We start from the raw sequence: 22,384 nt of genomic DNA on the forward strand, positions 1-22,384 counted from the left end.
CTGCTTTTCTCCATGTGTATGCTTCCCCTGGGAGATATTATCAGGAATCGTGGAATATGTTTCCACTGCTATGCTGACGATACACAACTTTATATTTCTTCAAAACCTGACGAGATTTCACAATTCTCAAAATTAGCAGAGTGTATTAATGAAATAAAAGATTGGATGGCCAGAAATTTCCTTCTACTCAATTCTGACAAAACAGAGGTTCTAATTATTGGACCAAAAAACTCTAAAAATAAGCCACTAAAATATAATTTGACTCTAGATGGATGTTCTGTTACATCATCTTCAACAGCGAAGAACTTAGGTGTTATATTTGATACCAATCTGTCCTTTGAAAATCAAATTACAAATGTTTGTAGCACAGCATTCTTCCACCTAAGAAATATTGCTAAATTAAGGCATGTGCTCTCGGTTGCTGATGCCGAAAAACTAATTCATGCGTTCATGACCTCAAGACTAGATTATTGTAATGCATTACTGGGAGGATGTCCAGCAAAATCAATAAATAAACTTCAATTGGTTCAAAATGCAGCAGCCAGAGTGCTGACGAGAACCAAGAGATATGATCATATTAGCCCCATTTTATCATCGTTACATTGTTACCTGTTAAATTCTGTATTGATTTTAAAATTCTGTTAACTACGTACAAAGCTTTGAATGGTCTCCGCAGTACTTAAGTGATCTTCTGTCACGCTATATTCCAACACGTTCATTAAGATCGCAAAATTCTGGCGTATTAATAGTTCCTAGAATATCAAAATCCACTAAAGGAGGAAGATCCTTTTCATATTTGGCTCCTAAACTATGGAATGGTCTCCCAAACACTGTTCGAGATGCAGACACACACTCTCAGTTTAAGTCTATACTAAAGACTCTATTTAGCCAGGCATACACCTAATTTATCCTCCAACCCACAATTAGGCTGCTTTAGTTGGGTCTCCCGGAACCAGAAACCAGAAACATTGAGCATGATCTCTAACGCTGCAATAAATTAAATGGCATCTACGCTTACATCTTTTTTATTCGTTTCCCTGTCTCAACCTCAGGACTCCTATCCTGAGGTCACCAGAACCGGCTGATCCAGCACCATTCCTGCTTCATGTTGGACTCCACTGCTTCATGTCACTGAATGATGATGACTAAATGCAGCCGGTGCCAAACATCACTTCGGTCTATTATGACGGACTTCAGAGGATGACATGATGCCAACTCCAACCTGCATCACCTCGGTCTATTGATGGACTACGATCTTGAAATGGAATGCATAGACTAGCTATTGCCAACAAAAGCCTTCATCAGCCAATTAACAAGGACAATTGCATCTATGTGAACTTCTGCAATTAATCAAGATGGACTTCAAAGACTTTGGTCATTAATCTTACAGTTCAAACACAATCGATGTTTAAACACTGACCCTTAACACTTAGTTTAATCATTTTAAACCATGATTTTACCTATACATAATATTTACATTACATTCATAATGTTAGCCAGAGGGGAACTGGCCCCCACAGTGAGTCTGGTTTAGGGTTAGGGTGGGGTTGGTCAGAGGGGAACTGGCCCCCACAGTGAGTCTGGTTTAGGGTTAGGGTGGGGTTAGTCAGAGGGGAACTGGCCCCCACAGTGAGTCTGGTTTAGGGTTAGGGTGGGGTTAGTCAGAGGGAACTGGCCCCCACAGTGAGTCTGGTTTAGGGTTAGGGTGGGGTTAGTCAGAGGGAACTGGCCCCCACAGTGAGTCTGGTTTAGGGTTAGGGTGGGGTTAGTCAGAGGGAACTGGCCCCCACAGTGAGTCTGGTTTAGGGTTAGGGTGGGGTTAGTCAGAGGGGAACTGTCCCCCACAGTGAGTCTGGTTTAGGGTTAGGGTGGGGTTAGTCAGAGGGGAACTGTCCCCCACAGTGAGTCTGGTTTAGGGTTAGGGTGGGGTTGGTCAGAGGGGAACTGGCCCCCACAGTAAGTCTGGTTTCTCCCAAGGTTATTTTTCTCCATTAATCTACATCTTATGGAGTTTTGTGTTCCTTGCCACAGTCGCCTACAGCTTGCTCACTGGGGTTATTAATACAATTATTATTTAATTATTTTTAAACACTATTAAAAAATCGTATTTTATCTAAATTACACAATGATGATTAATCGACATTATAGACATTACAGTTCTTATCGTCTGTTAATGCTGATATTCTGTAAAGCTGCTTTGAAACGATGTGTGTTGTGAAAGGCGCTATACGAATAAAATTGACTTGACTTGACAGAAAGGAAGGGTTAGTCACACACACACACACACACACACACACACACACACACACACACACACACACAGAAAGGAAGGCTCAGTCACACACACACACACACACACACACACACAGAAAGGAAGGCTCAGTCACACACACACACACACACACACACACACAGAAAGGAAGGCTCAGTCACACAGTCACACAGAAAGGAAGGCTCAGTCACACACACACACACACACACACACAGAAAGGAAGGCTCAGTCACACACACACACACACACACACACAGAAAGGAAGGCTCAGTCACACACACACACACACACACATACACACATGTTGGTGCAGCTATCCTTATGAGGACTCTCCATAGACATAATGATTTTTATTCTGTACAAACTATAGATTCTATACCCTAACCCTACCCCTAAACCTAACCCTCACAAAAAACATTCTGCATTTTACATTTTCAATAAAACATTGTTTAGTATGATTTTTAAGCGATTTGAATTATGGGGACACTAGAAATGTCCTCATAAATCACATTTATAGCATAATACCCTTGTAATTACTAATTTGTAACCTAAAAAAATGTTCTCATAAACCACATAAACAAGCCCTCACAGACTCACACACAGAGAAAGGAAGGCTCAGTCACACACACACACACACACACACACACACACACAGAAAGGAAGGCTCAGTCACACACACACACACAGAAAGGAAGGCTCAGTCACACACACACACACACACACACACACACAGAGAAAGGAAGGCTCAGTCACACACACACACACACACACACACACACAGAAAGGAAGGCTCAGTCTCACACACACACACACACACACACACACACACACTCACACACACAGAAAGGAAGGCTCAGTCACACACACACACACACACACACACAGAAAGGAAGGCTCAGTCACACACACACACACACACACAGAAAGGAAGGCTCAGTCACACACACACACACACACACACAGAAAGGAAGGCTCAGTCACACACACACACACACACACACACACACACACACACACACACAGAAAGGAAGGCTCAGTCACACACACACACAGAAAGGAAGGCTCAGTCACACACACACACACACACACACACAGAAAGGAAGGCTCAGTCACACACACACACACACACACAGAAAGGAAGGCTCAGTCACACACTCAGGTTAATTACAGATTTCTTTATTAAGATTGAAGGCTTCAGTTTACATTGGCAGTTTGGAGAGTGTTGACTGCAGGTGCACAGGGGTAAAAGGTCCTGTGTTATTTTAAAGGGGGAGCTAATAACAACACAAGTACACATTGGATACTGATCTGTTCATAGGGTAGAAGACAGTTTATTCATTGTTTAGGGTACAAGGTGAAGGATTAAGGGTTAAGGGTCAGACTTAAGCCCAACCCTCTCCTTAAATTTAACCGTAAACAATGATCAAACAGGATCTGCTACCCTATCAGCAGACGAGTAACAAATGTGTCTGGATGTGTTTACCGCTGTTGTAAATGGGAGCAGGTCATCAGTGCCCCCTTTAAAACACATTAGTGTAGGGGGGTGGGGGAGGGAGGGAGGGAGAAACTCCTCCAATGGCCAATGTTTTGCCCATTCAGCATCAAACACCCTTTTTTAAAATTTTCCTGATTGTTTCATTTGGGTTATTTCTGCTGCTTTGGCCGTGACTTCTTTTACTCCCTGCTTGGGAACTGCTGCTCTGGTGAAATGATGCATCACTCTCTGTCTCTTTCTCCATCTCACGCAAGCACTCATTATTATTCAGAGTTATCTTGTCATCCACACAGTGGATGCAGCCTTTGTCAGTGAATCCGTTGCAGCGATACAATGGCACATACTTCTCTATCCCATCGAAGGCACTGAGCATTTGGCTTCGCATTTGCGGGGGAGGTGGAATGTCACTGACACCCAGCATTTGTTTGATTACAGTTTCACTGAAGCCCTGATCTCGATATTCTTTGATTTGTTGTTGTTGTTCAGGATTGCCCAGGTCTCTGTAGTAGATGTTCTGGAAGAGGAAAGCTTTTTTGTCTTTGTCCCACGTTTCGAAGGTCTCCAGCAGCTTCAGGATCTTGTACTTGTTCTCGTTGTTCAAGCACTTCTCCGTACAGGGGGAATCCTTGACAAAGAAGACAACACAGGAGTCAACGGGCCAGTTCAGATTCTTGAGCTGAGTCAGCAGGCGGTGTTCTGCGTGCTCTGTGTTCGGCCGTGCGATCATCAGCCTATCCCCAACGTACATCCTGTCTTCACTTCCCAGCTTGTTCTTGATGTCTTTCTCCAGCTTGTCCTTTTTGTTATTGTCATTTCCGGTGAGAATCTTCTGCAGGTCAATGTCTCCGTTACAGTCAACATTAGGGATGGAGAAGGCCACAGCATACATGGCATCCGCTTTATTCATCATCTTTGGATACCTGGGGGGGAGAGAGAGAGAGAGAGAGAGAGAGAGAGAGAGAGTATACATTAATACAGCAGGGGAGAGCGGGGAGAGAGAGTATACATTAATACAGCAGGGGAGAGCGGGGAGAGAGAGAGAGAGAGAGAGTATACATTAATACAGCAGGGGAGAGCGGGGAGGGAGAGAGAGAGAGAGAGAGTATACATTAATACAGCAGGAGAGAGCGGGAGAGAGAGAGAGAGAGAGAGAGAGAGAATACATTAATACAGCAGGGGAGAGAGAGAGAGAGAGAGAGAGAGAGAGAGAGAGTATACATTAATACAGCAGGGGAGAGCGGAGAGAGAGAGAGAGAGAGAGAGGAGAGAGAGAGAGAGAGAGAGAGAGGGAGAGAGAGAGAGACTTTTTTTGACTTTTAGGTCTTCTTTAATTGATCAATATAAACATACGTGACCTATATTTAAAAAAAATAAAACCATTAAAACATCCATGTGTTTATATTTACCAAAAAATAAAGGGGAAAAAAACAAAAAATAATATAAATAAATACAAAAACACTCATAAATTAAATACAAAACCTCCCTGATCATCAGCTTCACATATAAAACCATCAACTCCCCACACATGAAAAAAAGAATTAACATCATTAATGAGGCTAAAATACGCAAACTCCATCGTTAATCTCTTCTTTATAAAACCTCTCATCATCAAAACAGTGTCCACACTTTCCCTCCCTCTTTGGATTTATATTTTGTTGAATATTTGGGACCAAAAATAAACAATTCTTGATTGAACTTTCCCAAAAGCTGCATACTCCAGCTTTCCATTAAACCCAAATTTTGATCTAAACGTGGACACTCAATAAAAAGATGAAAAACAGTTTCAGACACCCCGCAAAAAGGACAACCCTCATCATCTGACACATTAAGGAGTGCTTTATGTCTGTTTGTAGCTAAAATCCCAAACACAATTCTCCACTGAAGATCACCCACCCTCTTTTCAATGGGTCTTTTGTACAGGGACCGCCAGCTACCATCCATGTCCATTTAGTGTCTCTTACATCCTTAAGATGTTGGAAATTTATGGTTTTTACACAAGCTCTGTAAAGTGTTTGTCTGCTCAAAATACTCAAGATATTTAGTTCTGGTATATCCATGGAAAGCAACTTGCTGCCATGATCCTGCCAGTCTTCTTTTTTTATGGAAACATGCAGTTCAGGAAAATGGGCATTATCTCTGGCATCACAGTTCCCCGCAGGAGAAACTTTCATAAAATCCCTTATAGGAACAGGGAGGGCCTCCTCAAGATCATCCAACATCCTCTTGATAAAACGTTCAGACCTGAAGCCCACCTTTTGTGCCAATTCCTCTACAGATATCCAGCACAGTCCCCTGCGTAGATGGCATATTTTGGAGACTCCTGCTTTCAACATTGCCGACCTTACTGTGGCAGAGCTCAGCAACTCAACAGAGATAAGTGGATTGATAAACAAAGGCTCTTCATATACCCACTGATTGGATCCTTCCCATTCTCTTGAAAAAGATAGAGTCTGCCAAGCTTGCAATACACTCTGGTAAAAACTAGCCAATCCTTCCAATGCTAGTCCATTAAATGACATGACAAACCAATGCTTATCCAACCCCATTCTTCTGTTTTTTTGCAGCAAAGCACATGCTACGTCCATCCACTGCTGATGCTGCCCATATAAAAGACGCTGTGCCACTTGCAAACGGAAAACAGCAATCCTAGAACGAATGTCAATTAAACCTTGTCCTCCCTCATGAATTGGAAGGTATAGGACAGCAGCTTTTAGCCAGTGTTGTCCTGACCAGAAGAATTTAACAAGAGTCTTTTGAATATCTTCAATTATGTTTTTTGGAGGATCCAAAACCATCAACTTATGCCAAAGGGTGGAAGCTATAAGATTGTTGGCTATCAGGACTCTTCCCCTATAGGATAGCTGGGGTAGCAGCCATTGCCATTTAGACAACTTTGCAAGCACTCCGTCTACTAACCCCTCCCAATTCTTCATCCTACATTCATCTTTACCAAGATATACTCCTAAAAATTTAAAACCGGACTTCCCCCACTTGACATTTCCTTGTAATTCAGGTAAAGAGCTTCCTTCAGAACCACACCTTAACGCCTCTGTTTTTTGCCAATTAAGTTTGGCTGATGATGCTCCTTCATAAATGTTAAGAGCTTCCTTTATAACTTGAACATCATGCGTATTCCTAACCATAACAGTTATATCGTCTGCATAAGCGGAAAGTTTAATAGCTTCAGCTTCTGGCTTATTACTTACTAGAATACCCGTCAATTTACTTCTTAATAAACAAAGTAGAGGCTCTATTGCCAAGGTATATAACTGACCCGACATAGGGCACCCTTGCCTTATCCCTCTTTTCATTTGAATTGGTACACTTAAACCTCCTCCTATTTTAACCATGCTTACAGCATCAGTATATAATATTCTTATCCATGATAAAAAAAATTCTCCAAACCCATAACACTTAAGAACCTTAAAAAGATAGTGATGATCTACACGATCAAAAGCTTTCTCCTGATCCAAATCAACATTATATATTCCAGCATAATCCATGATATCTCTCATTAAAAACAAATTAGCATAAATAGACCTTTTTGGTATACAATATGTTTGGTCTTTTTGTACTAATACATAAAGAACACCTTTAAGTCTGTTTGCCTAACACTTTGATAATATTTTATAGTCTGAACATAAGACCGCTACTGGTCTCCAGTTTTTTAGCAGACAAAGATCTCCCTTCTTTGGGATCAAAGAGAGCACTGCTCGTTGACAACTTTTTGGTAGAATCCCAGCTTTATAGCTTTCTTGTACAACTTTAAAACAGTATTTTCCGATTATTCCCCAAAAAGTTGTATAAAATTCTGCTGGTAATCCATCGATTCCTAGTGCACGACCAGATGAAAGTTGAATCACTGCTTTTGTAACTTCCTCAAATGTCAGATCAGAGTCTAAGTTCTTTACATTTTCTTCATCCAGTACAGGCAAGTTCTTAAAAACTTCATCTGCGACAAAGTTTCCTGTGCACTCTTTAGCACATAAGTCCACATAGAAATCAACAGCAAGTCTCCTCATTTCCAAAGGATCTGAAGTAACATTCCCATCAGGTGTGCGTAATGCATGCATATAGTTTGTATGAACACACTTCTTATTAAAATTAAAAAATAATTTCGTGGGGGCATCCATGTCATGTAAAGAAACAAAATGTGATTTTACAAGAGCTCTTTTTACCTTTTCATTTAACATATTACTTAACTCTTGTCTCTTCTGTCTAAGATCATCTTGTAAATTTACATCGTTTTGATCAATTAACTTATTTTGAATTTTTAAAATATCTTTCTCCAATTCTGCCATTTTATATTTAATTTGACAGGAAGTATGTGCCATAAATTGTTGACAGAAAAGCTTGATCTGCGTTTTCCCTATTTCCCACCACTGAAGCAGATTTTCATAATAATTTTTTCCTTCAACCCAACAATTCCAAAACATTTTAAAATTCTCATTAAAATTTACATCTTGAATTAATTTAATATCAAACCGCCAATGAAAGAATTGTGGTTTTGTTTCTGATAAAACAACATTCACTAAAATGAACTGATGATCAGAGATAACTCAGGGTGTGATATATGCACCCATCACTCTATTACACTGATTATTATGTAAATAAAATCTATCCAGACGTGCCGCACTGACTCTACCTACTGCCACTTTAATCCAACTATATTGTCTCACGGTTTTATTTTTTTCCCTCCACACATCTACTAGCCCTAACTGAGTGATTATTACTTTCAAAACTTTAGCAGAAGAAGGATGTGGTTCTTCTCCAATCCTATCAATAACAAAATCAAGGGTGCAATTAAAATCTCCACCTATAATTAAAAAATCTTCTTGTGAAAGAGAAACAAGAGTATATTTTAGCATCTCAAAAAGCTTAATTCTGTCCTTACCAATATTTGGTGCATAGATATTAACAAAGACAAAACACAAATCTTTTATTTTAGCTTTAATTAAAAGAAGTCGCCCCTTTTCCAATTCATTAATAGATAAAATATTTACATTTAATTCAGGAGAAAACAATATTGCCACCCCTGCACTTAAATTTGTCCCATGACTGACCATCAGACCACAAACCCCAATCTACTTCATTATCACTGTGTGTTTCTTGTAGGAACATCACATTCATTTCTTTTAGCTTTATGCATTCTTTTAACAATGACCATTTATTACTTGCCCTAAGACCATTTACATTTAGGGACCCCACTCTTAGGACATCCAAAATAAAATAGTGTAGGAAAGCAGAAATAAACAGAAATGTGAGAAGAATACCAGGAAAATCGTGCACTTATTTTAGTTTACCTTTCACGGCTCGGCATTTCGCCCTGCCTGGTTTTATTCCTTGCCTAATTGTTGTTATGTATTTTTTTAAGCGAAACCTTTTCTGCTTTGATAATTCATCTAGGCTGCAATCTTGTCTTACATTTATAACAGATAACACAAATTTATTTAAATCTGGAAAAAACTTACCAATTTCAACACTTTAACCCTTTGTCTCATCCAAAAATGCATTGATCTGCTCAACTGTATACAGATCACTTCCACTATTTGCCACATCAAGGTCAGCACATGACTCATCATCTCTACAACTCTCTACAGTTGCTTCTGACAAATCATCCATCTCTTCGCTTTGCCCCTCATGCGTCTCATTTTCCTGTACTAGACCACCACCAACATCATTCTTACCAACCCCACTACAACTTGGAACCTCAGCATCAATAACATCTTCCGAAACATTCGGTCTTACCTCGGTGTTCGTATCTGCCATTACAGGTTGTTGCGGTGTACTTTCCATCACAACCTGCGGCCTGTCAGATGTTTCAGTTGGGCCTCCCTCTTCAACATTACGCGCTTTGTGTGGGCAGGTGAAGCGTTTATGTCCAATATCCCCGCATTCAAAGCAACGCAAAGTCTCCGTACTAGCGTACACCATATATGAACTCTCTCCTTGAGAGATCCGAGCTTGATACATCAAAGCGTTTTAGTGGGAGAGCTCAAAAACATGTAAACGTGTCTCCTAAAAGATAATACGTGTTTCAGTGCAGCGTTTTTACACCCCAAGGGAATGTCTTTTATAGCGCCGGCAATTTTGCCAAATCTAGTCAGCTCTTTAATAATACTCTCATTGCCGAAGAATGGGGGAACATTTGAGATTACAATTTTCGATGCTGGTGCCGACAACGGTGCAATATGCACATACGTTTCATTGATCCATATTCCGCTTTCAATTAGGTTTTTTACTTGAATTTCATTTTTCAAGAAAACAACGACTGCCTTATTCATTCTTGAAGCAGAACTAATGTTTTCATTGCCAACCTTGGCTCCTACAGCCAGAAGAACATCCTCAATGGAGGCATTCGCCTCCAGGGCACACCTGAAACCATTCCGGAGGGTTAGAGGCGACGCTCCCCCCGCGGGGGTAGACGTCATACTGCCTCACACACACACACCACGCGATATATAACCTATATAAAAAATAAAAAAAAACGTGCTCAGAGATGTGGAAAAAAGAATAAATAAATAAATAAATAAATAAATAAGAAAATTCGGAAAAAAAAACAAAAAAAATCAGCTTGAAAAAAGCAGAACGCTCTCACACACGTGTCTCTCACACAGCACTCGCTCCCTACACGCACACCGGAAGTGAGAGAGAGAGAGAGAGAGAGAGAGAGGGAGAGAGAGAGGGAGAGAGAGAGAGTATACATTAATACAGCAGGGGAGAGAGAGAGAGAGAGAGAGAGAGAGAGAGAGAGGGAGAGAGAGAGAGTATACATTAATACAGCAGGGGAGAGAGAGAGAGAAAGAGAGAGTATACATTAATACAGCAGGGGAGAGAGAGAGAGGGAGAGAGTATACATTAATACAGCAGGGGAGAGAGAGAGAGAGAGAGAGAGAGAGAGAGAGTATACATTAATACAGCTGGGGAGAGCGGGGAGAGAGAGAGAGAGTATACATTAATACAGCTGGGGAGAGAGAGAGAGAGAGAGAGAGAGAGAGAGTATACATTAATACAGCAGGGGAGAGAGAGAGAGAGAGAGAGAGAGAGAGAGAGTATACATTAATACAGCTGGGGAGAGCGGGGAGAGAGAGAGAGAGAGAGAGAGAGTATACATTAATACAGCAGGGGAGAGCGGGGAGAGAGAGAGAGAGAGAGAGAGAGAATACATTAATACAGCAGGGGAGAGCGGGGAGAGAGAGAGAGAGAGAGAGAGAGAGAGAGAGAGAGAATACATTAATACAGCAGGGGAGAGCGGGATTGGTTGTCACTTTTTACTCTTTATTATTTTCTTCAATCTGGGACATTCTGTGAGGTTCTGTTCCTCGTTATATTGAATAACAACTCTTCAGATACAAATTGATGTTTTTTATTTCACCGTAACTTTATTTATAAATAAATAAAACAAATAATTATCTAAATGTCATATTTGGAATAAAGTTTGTATTGTGTACAATGACAGAAAAAGTTTATTTTTACTTTTTAAGTGATAATAATAAATATAGACCTCTATATATTTGAAATGTTGAACATTTCACAGCCTCCACAGAACCGGAGCACAAACATGTTTACAACCCAACTTTACATGAACATGTATTTCTCTCAGTACTTCTGGTTCTCTTACGAGAGGTTCTCTCGTATTGCGTAAGCTAGCTTACGCTACGGGAAAGATTCATCTTTTCTGAGATATTGAAGCCAAAAAATTATCCTTAATTTTTGTATCCATTGTCAACGCAGTGCGGCAGCTGCAGACCTTGAGCGGGCTAGCGAGCTCATAGGTTGCTCTGCGGCAACTGCTGCAGCCTATAGACGAGCTTGGGCGAACTCGCATCCAATGAGAGGCGTCCGCGCGCTCACTGCATCAAAGCCCGCCAAAATGGGCGTGACTTGAGTGCATATAAGCGTAGTTCGTAGGCTGGAACCCTGATTTTCATCTCTTCAGCGAAGCTCTTCGCATCGCTGACCTGGAAGCCGCGTCGCCGTTCGAGGGGCATCAAGCAAGCGTGGACAGCGCTAGAAGAAGCCGGCCATCTCAGCCACCTTCAGCCATCCTGCGAGCTACGCCATCCGACGACGTATCCTTTTATTCAGCAAGCTAGTTCTCACGAACTATTCACAAAAGAGTACGAGCATCTTTTTCAAGATGCCTCGCTCCACTTGCGCCTCATGTCGCGCCCTTCTCAGCACAGGAGACCGCCACATCATCTGCGCTCTCTGCCTGGGACTGGGGCACGCAGAGCTCGCCCTCACTGAGGGCGGATGCGATTTCTGCGAGGAGCTACCGATGTCGACCCTGCGGGCTCGACTCGAAGCGCTCAAAGCGGAAACCGCCGAGCCGCCTTACCTTCAGCTGCGCAGGAAGAAGCGCCGCTCACAAAGGCTGCCGGAAACTGTGGTTGAAGCGACTGCCTCGCCGGAGCCTCTCCCTCGAACATCGCTTTCACCCTCCCCGCCCCCCCGGGATGCGCAGTTGCCGCCGAGCGGCCGCACTGCTGCCATCTCGGATGACGAGGCGGAGGATAAGGGCCGCTGTTCCATCATGGCTTCGGACAGCGAGGAGTGGTCAGGCTCCCAAGCCTCCTCCTCGGCCCAGGAATCCAGCAGGACCCGCGCCGGAGTCGAAGGGGAGTTAACACGCCTCCTCACACAGGCCATCGACCGCCTCGGGCTCGAGTGGTCACCGCCCCCTGAGCAGGCACCCAACAGACTCGACGGCTGCTTTCTTCAAAGCCATCGCCGCTCTACACCCGCGACCCGGGCCGCTCCCTTCCTGCCGGAATTACACACGGAGCTTGCAAAGTCGTGGAACGCTCCTTTTTCAGCCAGGTCCCGTTCCCACGTCTCCACCTCTCTCGCGTCGGTGGACGGCGCCACTGAGAGAGGCTACTCCTCCATCCCCCCCGGTCGAGGACTCGGTAGCAGCACACCTTTGTCCGCCCTCCGCGAGATGGCGTTCCAAGCCTGTGCTCCCGTCTAAGGCCTGCAGAGCGACTTCCGCCTATGTTGGCCGCGCCTATTCCGCCACCGGCCAAGCCGCATCTGCTCTGCACTCAATGGCCGTTTTACAGATCCTACAAGCAGACCTTCTTCGGGAGTGGGATGAGAAAGGCAGGCACCCAGAGGCTGTTACTGATCTACGAAGCGCAACAGACCTCGCCCTTCGCGCTACCAAAGCTGCAGCCCAAGCTCTAGGGAAGTGCATGGCCTCGCTGACTGTGACCGAGAGACACTTGTGGCTAACACTAGCCGACATGGGAGAAGCAGAGCGCTCCACGTTCCTCAACGCACAATGTGCCCACAACCCAGTGTTCACCCCTACACACAAGCATAACACATCCCGTGCCCCTATCAGAGCACGCTCTCATAAAGCGGTTACGAACCGCTCGAGCGTCAGAGTCAATGAAGGCGCCCACAAATGCGTGCGCGCGCCCATTCTCTGGCCGCTCTGTCACACGACCAGCCCTATGTGTAGAAAATGTGCCCACAATCCAGTGTTCACCTCTACACACAAGCACTGCATGTCTCGTGTCTCCACCAGAGCACGCTCACATAAAGCGGTTACGGACCGCTCGAGCGCTAGAGTCAATAAATTCGCCCACGAATACGTGCGCGCGCCCATTCTCTGCCCGCTCTGTTACACGGCCAGCAAACATTCCTCTGTGTGTAAGTCCCATGCCCATGACTATGCTTGCGCATCACGTAACAGATGTGACTCTTTCCCCATTCATTCCAATCGGGAAGTCACTCACAAAACAGCCTGTTCATGCTGTCTGCGAGCAATCATGCATAAACACACTAAATGCGCTCACACATTTTGTTCAGCGCTCTGTGTGCGGCAATCAGAGCGAATTGGCCATTCACCCTCTAGCGTTACGCTTCAAAGCGTGGGAAGCTATTCCAGGGATATCCAAGTGGGTGTTAAGCACAATACAACAGCGCTATTTGCTACAGTTCGATCGCCGCCCTCCTCGCTTCAGAGCGCGGCTCGAAACCACTGTGAACACGGAAGCAGCGTGCATGCTTCGTTCAGAAATAGCAAGCCTTCTGTGCAAAAGGGCCATAGAGAAAGTGCCACCCTCTCTGAGCGAGTCGGGGCTTTACAGCCGTTATTTTCTTGTTCCCAAGAAAGACGGCGGCCTCAGACCCATATTAGATCTCAGGGTTTTGAACAAGGTGCTTGCAAAAGACCGTTCAAAATGCTTACATTCAGGAAACTCCTCGCGCATGTGCGCCAGGGGGACTGGTTTATTTCTCTCGATCTGAAAGATGCATACTTTCAGATTCAGATAAATCCCCGTCACAGGCCATTCTTGAGATTCGCCTTCGATGGCCAGGTTTATCAATACACCGTCCTTCCGTTCGGCCTGTCCTTAGCACCCCGTACTTTCACGAAGTGCATGGATGCGGCGCTCGCACCCCTGCGGAGTCAGGGTTTGCGAATTTTGAACTATTTGGACAACTGGCTGATTATGGCACAGTCACATATGGAGCTTCTGTCTCACAGAGCAGTTCTCCTCAGCCATCTGAACAGTTTGGGTCTTGCAGTCAATTGGACCAAGAGCTCACTACAGCCCAGTCAGACAATTTCCTTCCTTGGAATAGAAGTAGACTCCGTGGCAATGACGGCTCGCTTATCTACACAGCGCGTGCGCCGTGTTCAGCGACTAGCCGCATCTTTTCAGATGAACAGCCTCACGCCTCTGAAGAAATTCCAGAGAGTGCTAGGTTACATGGCCTCAGCCGCAGCAGTACTTCAGCTGGGTTTACTGCACATGCGCCCGCTTCAGCATTGGCTAAACACCCGGCGTCTCGCCGGGCTTGGGCCACAGGCCGCCAGCCCATCAAGGTGACTCAGACCTGTATTTCAGCTCTGCAGCCCTGGACAGTGGCCGAATGGTATCAGCGGGGAGTGACAATGGGAGCTGTATCTCGCCGAAAAGTCATCTCGACAGACGCGTCCAACACGGGTCGGGGCGCGGTCTGCGAGGGCTCTCCGGTTTTCGGCCTATGGTCAGTTCAGGAAAAGCTCCTTCACATAAATTGTCTGGAAATTATAGCGGTCGAGTACGCGCTCGTGCGCTTTCTCCCGGTCATTCAGGGTCACCACGTCCTGGTCCGTTTGGACAACAGATCTGTGGTATCCTACCTAAACCGTCAGGGCGGTGTCAGATCCAGGAACCTATTCCATCTGACGAAACGCATACTGAGTTGGTCTCAGTGCCACCTGCGCTCGCTGAGGGCGACGCACGTGCCAGGCCACCTGAACGACGGCCCGGACAGACTGTCCAGAGTCCCTGCATGCTCAAACAGTCCAGACGTTATGGCACCTATTCGGCAGAGCAGAGATAGACCTCTTTGCGTCCAAAAAGAACTCTCACTGCCCAATATTTTTCTCGAAAAGCGAGGACGCGCTGGCCCAGGACTGGCCCAGACGCCCGCTTTACGCCTTCCCTCCCGTCTCGCTATTGCCACAGGTAATGCAGAGGATCAGGGAAACGCGTCACTCGGTGCTCCTCATAGCCCCGCGTTGGGAGAATCAGACATGGTTCCCGGAGCTTACGCAGCTGTCACTGACAGCGCCGGTGTCGTCGCTGCTCGTATTTCTACAAGAGCTGCTGGATAAGGGCAGATCCCCATCCACGCTCAAAGTGAATGTGGCGGCCATTGCGGCGTTCGCTGAACCCCTGCACGGCCAGTCATGGGGTAAAAACGAGCTGGTCATCCGCTTCCTCAGGGGAGCTAGAAGGATGAACCCCCGCGCCCCCATCGGTTCCTATCTGGGATCTTTCTATAGTTCTCGAAACTATGAAAGCCCCCCTTTCGAACCACTTCAATCCGTGGATTTGAAATACCTTTCACTCAAAACCGTTTTTCTGACTGCCCTGTCATCAGTCAAGCGTGTGGGAGACCTTCACGCGCTCTGTCAGCCTGCGTGTCTTGAGTTTGGACCAAGTGACTCCAAGGTCATTTTAAAGCCTAGACACGGCTATGTTCCCAAGGTGATCGGTACTCCTTTCAGAGCACAGGTCATTTCCATATCGGCGCTGCCAGCACCCGATAGCGAACGCGACGCCAATCTCCTTTGCCCGGTCAGAGCACTGAGATTGTATACTGCGCGCTCCGCCGCTTTCAGACGCTCTGAGCAGCTTTTCGTTTGGTTCGGAGGGCGCACCAAAGGTCTTGCCGCCTCGAAACAGACACTATCTAGATGGATAGTGGACGCTATTGCTGCTGCATATGCGTCAAAAGACCTGCCATGCCCGTTGGGCATTAGGGCACACTCCACTAGAGGCATTTCATCCTCGTGGGCATGGTCCAGCGGGATTTCCATTCACGACATATGTGTGGCAGCGGGATGGACTTCCCCCTCCACCTTTGTCAGATTTTACAATATGGAAGTGCCCGCTCTGCAGGCAAAACTACTAGCGGTTTAATACGCTACAGCTCCCCTGGTGAGCTGCACTGATGGGACACATTCCACACAGACCGGCACCGCCGCTCTGTCGTTCCCTTCCCACTATGTGCTTATGTATTACACAATCAATGACCCGCATTCTTGCTGGCCAAATATTATTTCCCCACTCATAAGGGCTCCCCGGGTCCCCCTTAATTCCCTGGGGCTCATACAGTGGATGCTTGGCGCGCACGGCGTAGACAATGGGTTCCCGTGGCGTAAGCTAGCTTACGCAATATGAGAGAACCTCTCGTGAAGAGAACGTATCGGTTACCTAACGTAACCTCGGTTCTCTCTAGATGAGGAACGAGTATTGCGTGAGCCGGCGTGCTTCAGCGCCACTGAGCGACTTTTCGCTTCAGTCAATGAAAACCAGGGTTCCAGCCTACGAACTACGCTTATATGCACTCAAGTCACGGCCATTTTGGCGGGCTTTGATGCAGTGAGCGCGCGGACGCCTCTCATTGGATGCGAGTTCGCCCAAGCTCATCTATAGGCTGCAGCAGTTGCCGCAGAGCAACCATGAGCTCGCTAGCCCGCTCAAGGTCTGCAGCTGCCGCACTGCGTTGACAATGGATACAAAAATTAAGGATAATTTTTTGGCTTCAATATCTCAGAAAAGATGAATCTTTCCCGTAGCATAAGCTAGCTTACGCAATACTCGTTCCCTCATATAGAGAGAACCGAGGTTACGTTAGGTAACCGATACGTTTTGTTTTTACATGAGTGTCACACTTGAAGAATGGGAAGACAAGAGGTGCGGATCCAAATGCGGTTTTTATTTAACATATAATAAATAAAAGGGTAAACACAAAGCAAAGTCCACGATGGGAAAAACAGGCAACTGAAAACACAATGAAACTGATCAAACACGAGGGAATAAACACTGGAGCAAATAAGAAGTCCACGAGGGGAAAAGTAAACCAACACAAACTAACACAGAGCGGAACACGAGACGACAGGGCATCCACGACGGGCTGGGAAAACCTGGAGAAAGCACGAGAGGTTACACATAGGCATAAACATGAAACGGTAACGATCGACAACGGAGAGAGGAAACGACGGGGTTAAGTAGACAGACACAGTGATGATAAAACAAGCGACAGGTGCGGACAATAACGCTGTGACAGCGGTGATGAGGAGTGAGGAAGAAGGGAAGTGTAGTTTTAACAGAGACAGTGAAACACATGCGGACAACAAGGAAGAAATGACAGGGAGCGTGTTAGGTGAAACAGAAAACACGGGACGGATAACAAGGACGAGCGACATGGAACGTGACTGGCGAGGGTGAAACAGAAAACACGGGACGGACCACATGGAAACGTGACAAGAGAAACAGAGAACACAGTGAGGACAACGGGGAATTGTGACAACGAGTATCTGTTTCTACTAACATGGACATCAGTTCAAACAAACTCCAAAACTACTAAGAGTTATAATTAAAGCTGTCAATCAATTAAAAATATTAATCAAATTAATTACATGGTGTCCTGATTAATTAATCACATATACAAATATTTGTTGAGAAAGCCCCTCATATAACAATAACTCAATATATAATGATGAATTAATTATACATAGTTATCTTTAAATATAATATAATATATATATATAATATAAAAATAAATATTCAGATAATTAAATGCATTACACTATTGTGTCAGAAGAGTTCATCATTAATAAAACAATATAAAAGCATCTTTATAATACAATGTATTGATTATTACCATATTATTGATCATAAGTCAATCATTGACACACAGTTCACAGTAATCCATTTCACAAGTGAATTTATTAATCAGAGATTTATTATGAGGGCTTGTTTAAGTGTCAGACATGCTTGTGTAGCGTCTCAGGTGCATCATAAACATGTTTAGTTCACTGTGTCATTAAATATAGTTTAATACTTTAAACACATCTTGAGATCTCTGAGTTCAGATCAAGTGTTTGAACACAAGAATGTAACTCATGTTTGTGTTGTTCTGCTGAAGTGTTTGTTCACTGTATAAACTGTGTGTTGCTCACACAGCTGAAGTGCCACTTACTGCCCCCTGGAGTAAACAGGTGGTACTACAAGCATTTCTCTGGAATCTTCTGGTCCAGGGGCATGTGATTAATTACGTAAATCTTTTTAATGCATAATTTTTTTAGAAAATTAATCGCACATTATTAACACGTTAAATCGACAGCCCTAATTATAACATAAATAACAAGATATAATTTTTTTACTTTGGGTATGAACATTTTTTTTAGGGTTTATGTTAGATGGAATTGACCTCAAATGACAAGATGGTTGAGTTCCAGACAATAGAAGACATATTTCAGTGTTAGTATCACCTGCCTGCACCATCTATTATTATCTTTATTATTATTCAGGGTGACTTACAATAGGTGTCACCATCTAGTGTCATAGTTATGAGCACTGTGACAACCAACCCCTGTCTCCCCTATATACACTGACTGTAATATACATATATTTACAATTACATGCAATTAAAAGAATGAATGAATACTTTAAATAAAACATCACTTTAAAACCCTGAACAACGCAGCGGGATAAGAAGAAATCAGCACCGGACTCGGCTGTGTTGGGGAGAACAGATTCGGAAGGAGGATCAACCAGGCACGGCGTTATGGGTGGGCCTGACGGGCCTAGGCCCACCCACTTTTCAACAGGCCCACCCAAAACTTTTCTTCAAAAATTTTTTGTCAAGAATTATAAAAAAAAATCGCCAATTAAGCTCATAATTTGTGCTAAAATAGTCTAAATGTTTAGTTTTAAAAACAATTTTAAGCTGGTTATGTCTATTTTGATGGTTCTGCGCAAGTTCAGCAGACAGTGTTCGGGTTTGTTTCCGATCAGAGCATGTGAGCGGAGAGCGCATTTCTGAATATTCCGCTCTGCTCGCTCATTCTGCAGGGTTGCTCGCTCAACCCAGAATGGCCTGCTGGTTCGAACTTCGAAGATATGTGGAATAAGGCCTCCGACTATCTTTTTCCCCCCTAGTCGACTAAGCCATTAGTGGACAAATCGCCTCTTTATATTAATTTAATTAGGCTACTAGGGCAGTGTTATGAAGTGAAGACAAGGCAGACGGGAGGTGCGGATCCAACTGCGGTACTTTATTTACAAGCAAGATTATCAGACAAACACAGGAACAAAATAAAGATCCACGAGGGGAAAAAGGAAATAAGATACGAGATAACATCAAAACATACACGAAGGGCAGGGAAACCACGAACGAATAGACTAACATCCGGGAACAAGAACCAGGAACATACATGTGCAGTGCACACATGAACATTGAACAATCGACAGGGAGTGAACAAAAAGCAGGGCTTAAATATACAGGGAGTGATGACTGGATTAGACACAGGTGAGAACCATGATGAGTGCAGGCAGTGAGGGAGGCCGAGAATTGTGGGAAATGTAGTTTTAGACAAGGACAGTGAAACACGGGGCGGACAACAAGGAAAACGTGACATGGAGCGTGAACGGTGACGGGTGAAATGGAAAACACGGAGCAGACAAGGAAACATGACATGAACGTGAATAGTGAGACACAGAACACAGGGTAGACAACAGAGGAACGTGACAGGCAGGCTATAGGCTATAGCCTAGTATGGAAGCTTGTTTCCGCCATAGAATAGCCTAAAACATTTTAAAAGATAATTGCGACTTTTTATCTTGCAATTCTGACTTTATTTCTCAGAATTGCGAGATATAAAATCAGAATTTTGTGAACTAAAGTCGCAATTGCGTGTTATAAAGTCAGAATTGCATGAAATAAAGTCGCAATTGCTTCTTTTTTTTTTTTTTACCCATAGTTTAGGCCCTATATCTCACAATTCTGACTTTGTAACGATCACTTTATATCATGCAATTCTGCCTTTATATCTCCCAATTGCGTAGGCCTATTATAAAGTCAGAATTGCGAAATATATAAACATGCAATTATGTGAAAAAAGCCAGAATTTCAAGCTATATTTCTCGCACTTTATATCACGCAATTTCGCAAATCACATGCGCAGTTCTCATTTTACCTCAGATTAACATTGACATGGGATCAACACTTATGAATAAACCATAGTTTACTATAGAAAACCCATACATAAAAACTATGTCTTTTTGAATATATCTGCTGCATTTGATTACAAAATTCTTCTTTGAGAAAACTATTGTCATTACTGGCACAGTTCTGTCCTGGCTGATGTCCTGCTTAACCTCCTCACATCTATGAGTGTCTTTTGGAGGATCAGAATCGGCTAATTCTCTTGTTGTGTCTGGAGCTCCACAGGGCTGGGTTAACCCTAACCCCTAACCCTAACCCATCCTTTACTTTGTCATTTGTATACGTTTACTTTGGGTCATGTGATCAGCATCAGAGTGGAAATTAAAACCATGCCGTCTGATGACACCCAGATGCATTTTAAAATATGTTCAAATGATGTAAACGTAATCTCAGGATTATCAACTTACAAAATAGGGATTTGGATGTCATTTTTTATTAATTGTTTTGCATTCAAATGCAAATAAAACTTTCTTTTAATTGTCTCTAAAACAGCATTAAATAAAATCCCACAACCAATGACCTTTGGCCGCCCCCACCCCCCATTAATTCTTCGAATTGATTCTACTCTTAGTTTTCAGCATCACATTTCAACTGTAGTGAAGTCTGTTTATTATCTATTGTGGAATATATCTCAAGTCTGTTTGCATCTTGCAGAATCTGACATATACTTCATGAGTTTGTTTCATGCCGTCTGCACTACTGTAATGCCCTGTTGGCTGGTCTACAAACACTTATCATTGTATGTTCAGAATACAGCTGCACGAATTCTGACAGGTACAAATAGATTTGAACGTATTGCATCTGTTCTTGCCTGCTTACATTAATGATAAGCTTTTGTGTCCCTGGATGCCAGTTGAGATCTGCTGATGCTGGTCTTCCACCACAAGAGCTTATCATTATGCATCTGCATTATGGAACAATCTTCCAACTGAAATCTGTAATGCTGACTCAAACATAACTTCATGAAGAGGCCTCTTTGTAGATTGGGATGGCCTGTTTTAGAATTGTGTTAATATAATAATAATAATAATAATAACAACTTTATTTTGTATAGCGCTTTTAAAAGTTAATTCTCAGAGCGCTTTACATAAGCAAAATTAAAAGTAAAAAAACACATAAAAAGGCATGATCACACAATACAAAATATTTCACACAAGATTACAAACCTAAAAACAAATTATAAATAAATATCAAGACAGATTAAGACCATAATATACATCTCATTTACAGCCACCAATATCACCTCTACCCAAATGCTTCCGTAAAATAATGAGTTTTAAGGGATGTTTTAAACCTTTTCAAAGATGGTGCAAATCTTATTTCGGAAGGCAAGGAGTTCCATAACTTTGGGGCGACTGAAGAGAATGCCGTATCACCCATTGTTTTTAGCTTCGTTACCGGAACAGCTAAAAGACCGGCATCAGCAGAGCGAAGATTACGTGTTGGGATGTAGGGCAGAGTTTTGTACCCACTGAAGTTTGTTCAGAATAGATTTTGATGCTCCTGCTAACAAGGCATTGCAATAATCAATTCGAGAAAAAACCAGAGTATTAATTAATTTTTCAGCTACAGGAAAGGACAGCATGGGCCGTAATCTGGATATATTTCTAAGATGAAAAAAAGAAACTCTAACAGTATTACATACGTGAAGATCGAATGTTAAATTAGAATCGAAAATTACTCCCAAGTTTTTTATAAAACTTATATGTATATATAATATGTATCCCCTAATATATACAATAGTGCTTTGTTCCTGTATTGTGACTGAAGTATTGATCATTATTGATTAAATGTGTGTGCATAAGTGTCTTGATGTTTTAGAGTTGAACCCATTCATAGCTGTTCTTTTTATCTGCAGTTTGTACATTTGTCAATCGCAATGTCTATCTTAAATCATTTTCAAAATGTCTACTCACAACTAAATCAATCAGTTTCGTTTTAATTAACAATTAAAAAACAAACAAGTGAAGCACTATTAATGTATCCTCATTTATTTTATACTCCAATACAATAAAACGTCAAAACAAAACTTAGCTCTTGGTTTGAGAACCTACATATCACTTAATCAAATAAACAAGAAAAAAGCAGCTATG

At 43.2% G+C, this 22,384-nt stretch overlaps 1 protein-coding gene across 3 annotated transcripts in view; it reads right to left on the reverse strand.

Moving 5' to 3' along the window:
- Positions 1-3,470: 3,470 nt before the first annotated feature.
- The window catches only part of LOC127663087 (uncharacterized), a 122,590-nt gene continuing 103,676 nt past the window's right edge, over positions 3,471-22,384 (reverse strand). For all 3 annotated transcript variants that reach the window (XM_052154511.1, XM_052154512.1, XM_052154513.1), the window contains one exon: positions 3,471-4,687. In XM_052154511.1, the coding sequence (XP_052010471.1) occupies positions 3,874-4,687 (814 nt within the window). In that variant the 3' untranslated portion in view covers positions 3,471-3,873. The remainder of the gene's footprint in view (positions 4,688-22,384) is intronic.

The sequence above is a fragment of the Xyrauchen texanus genome, chromosome 23 (genome assembly GCF_025860055.1).
Source record: "Xyrauchen texanus isolate HMW12.3.18 chromosome 23, RBS_HiC_50CHRs, whole genome shotgun sequence".
Taxonomy (NCBI): Eukaryota; Metazoa; Chordata; class Actinopteri; order Cypriniformes; family Catostomidae; genus Xyrauchen; species Xyrauchen texanus.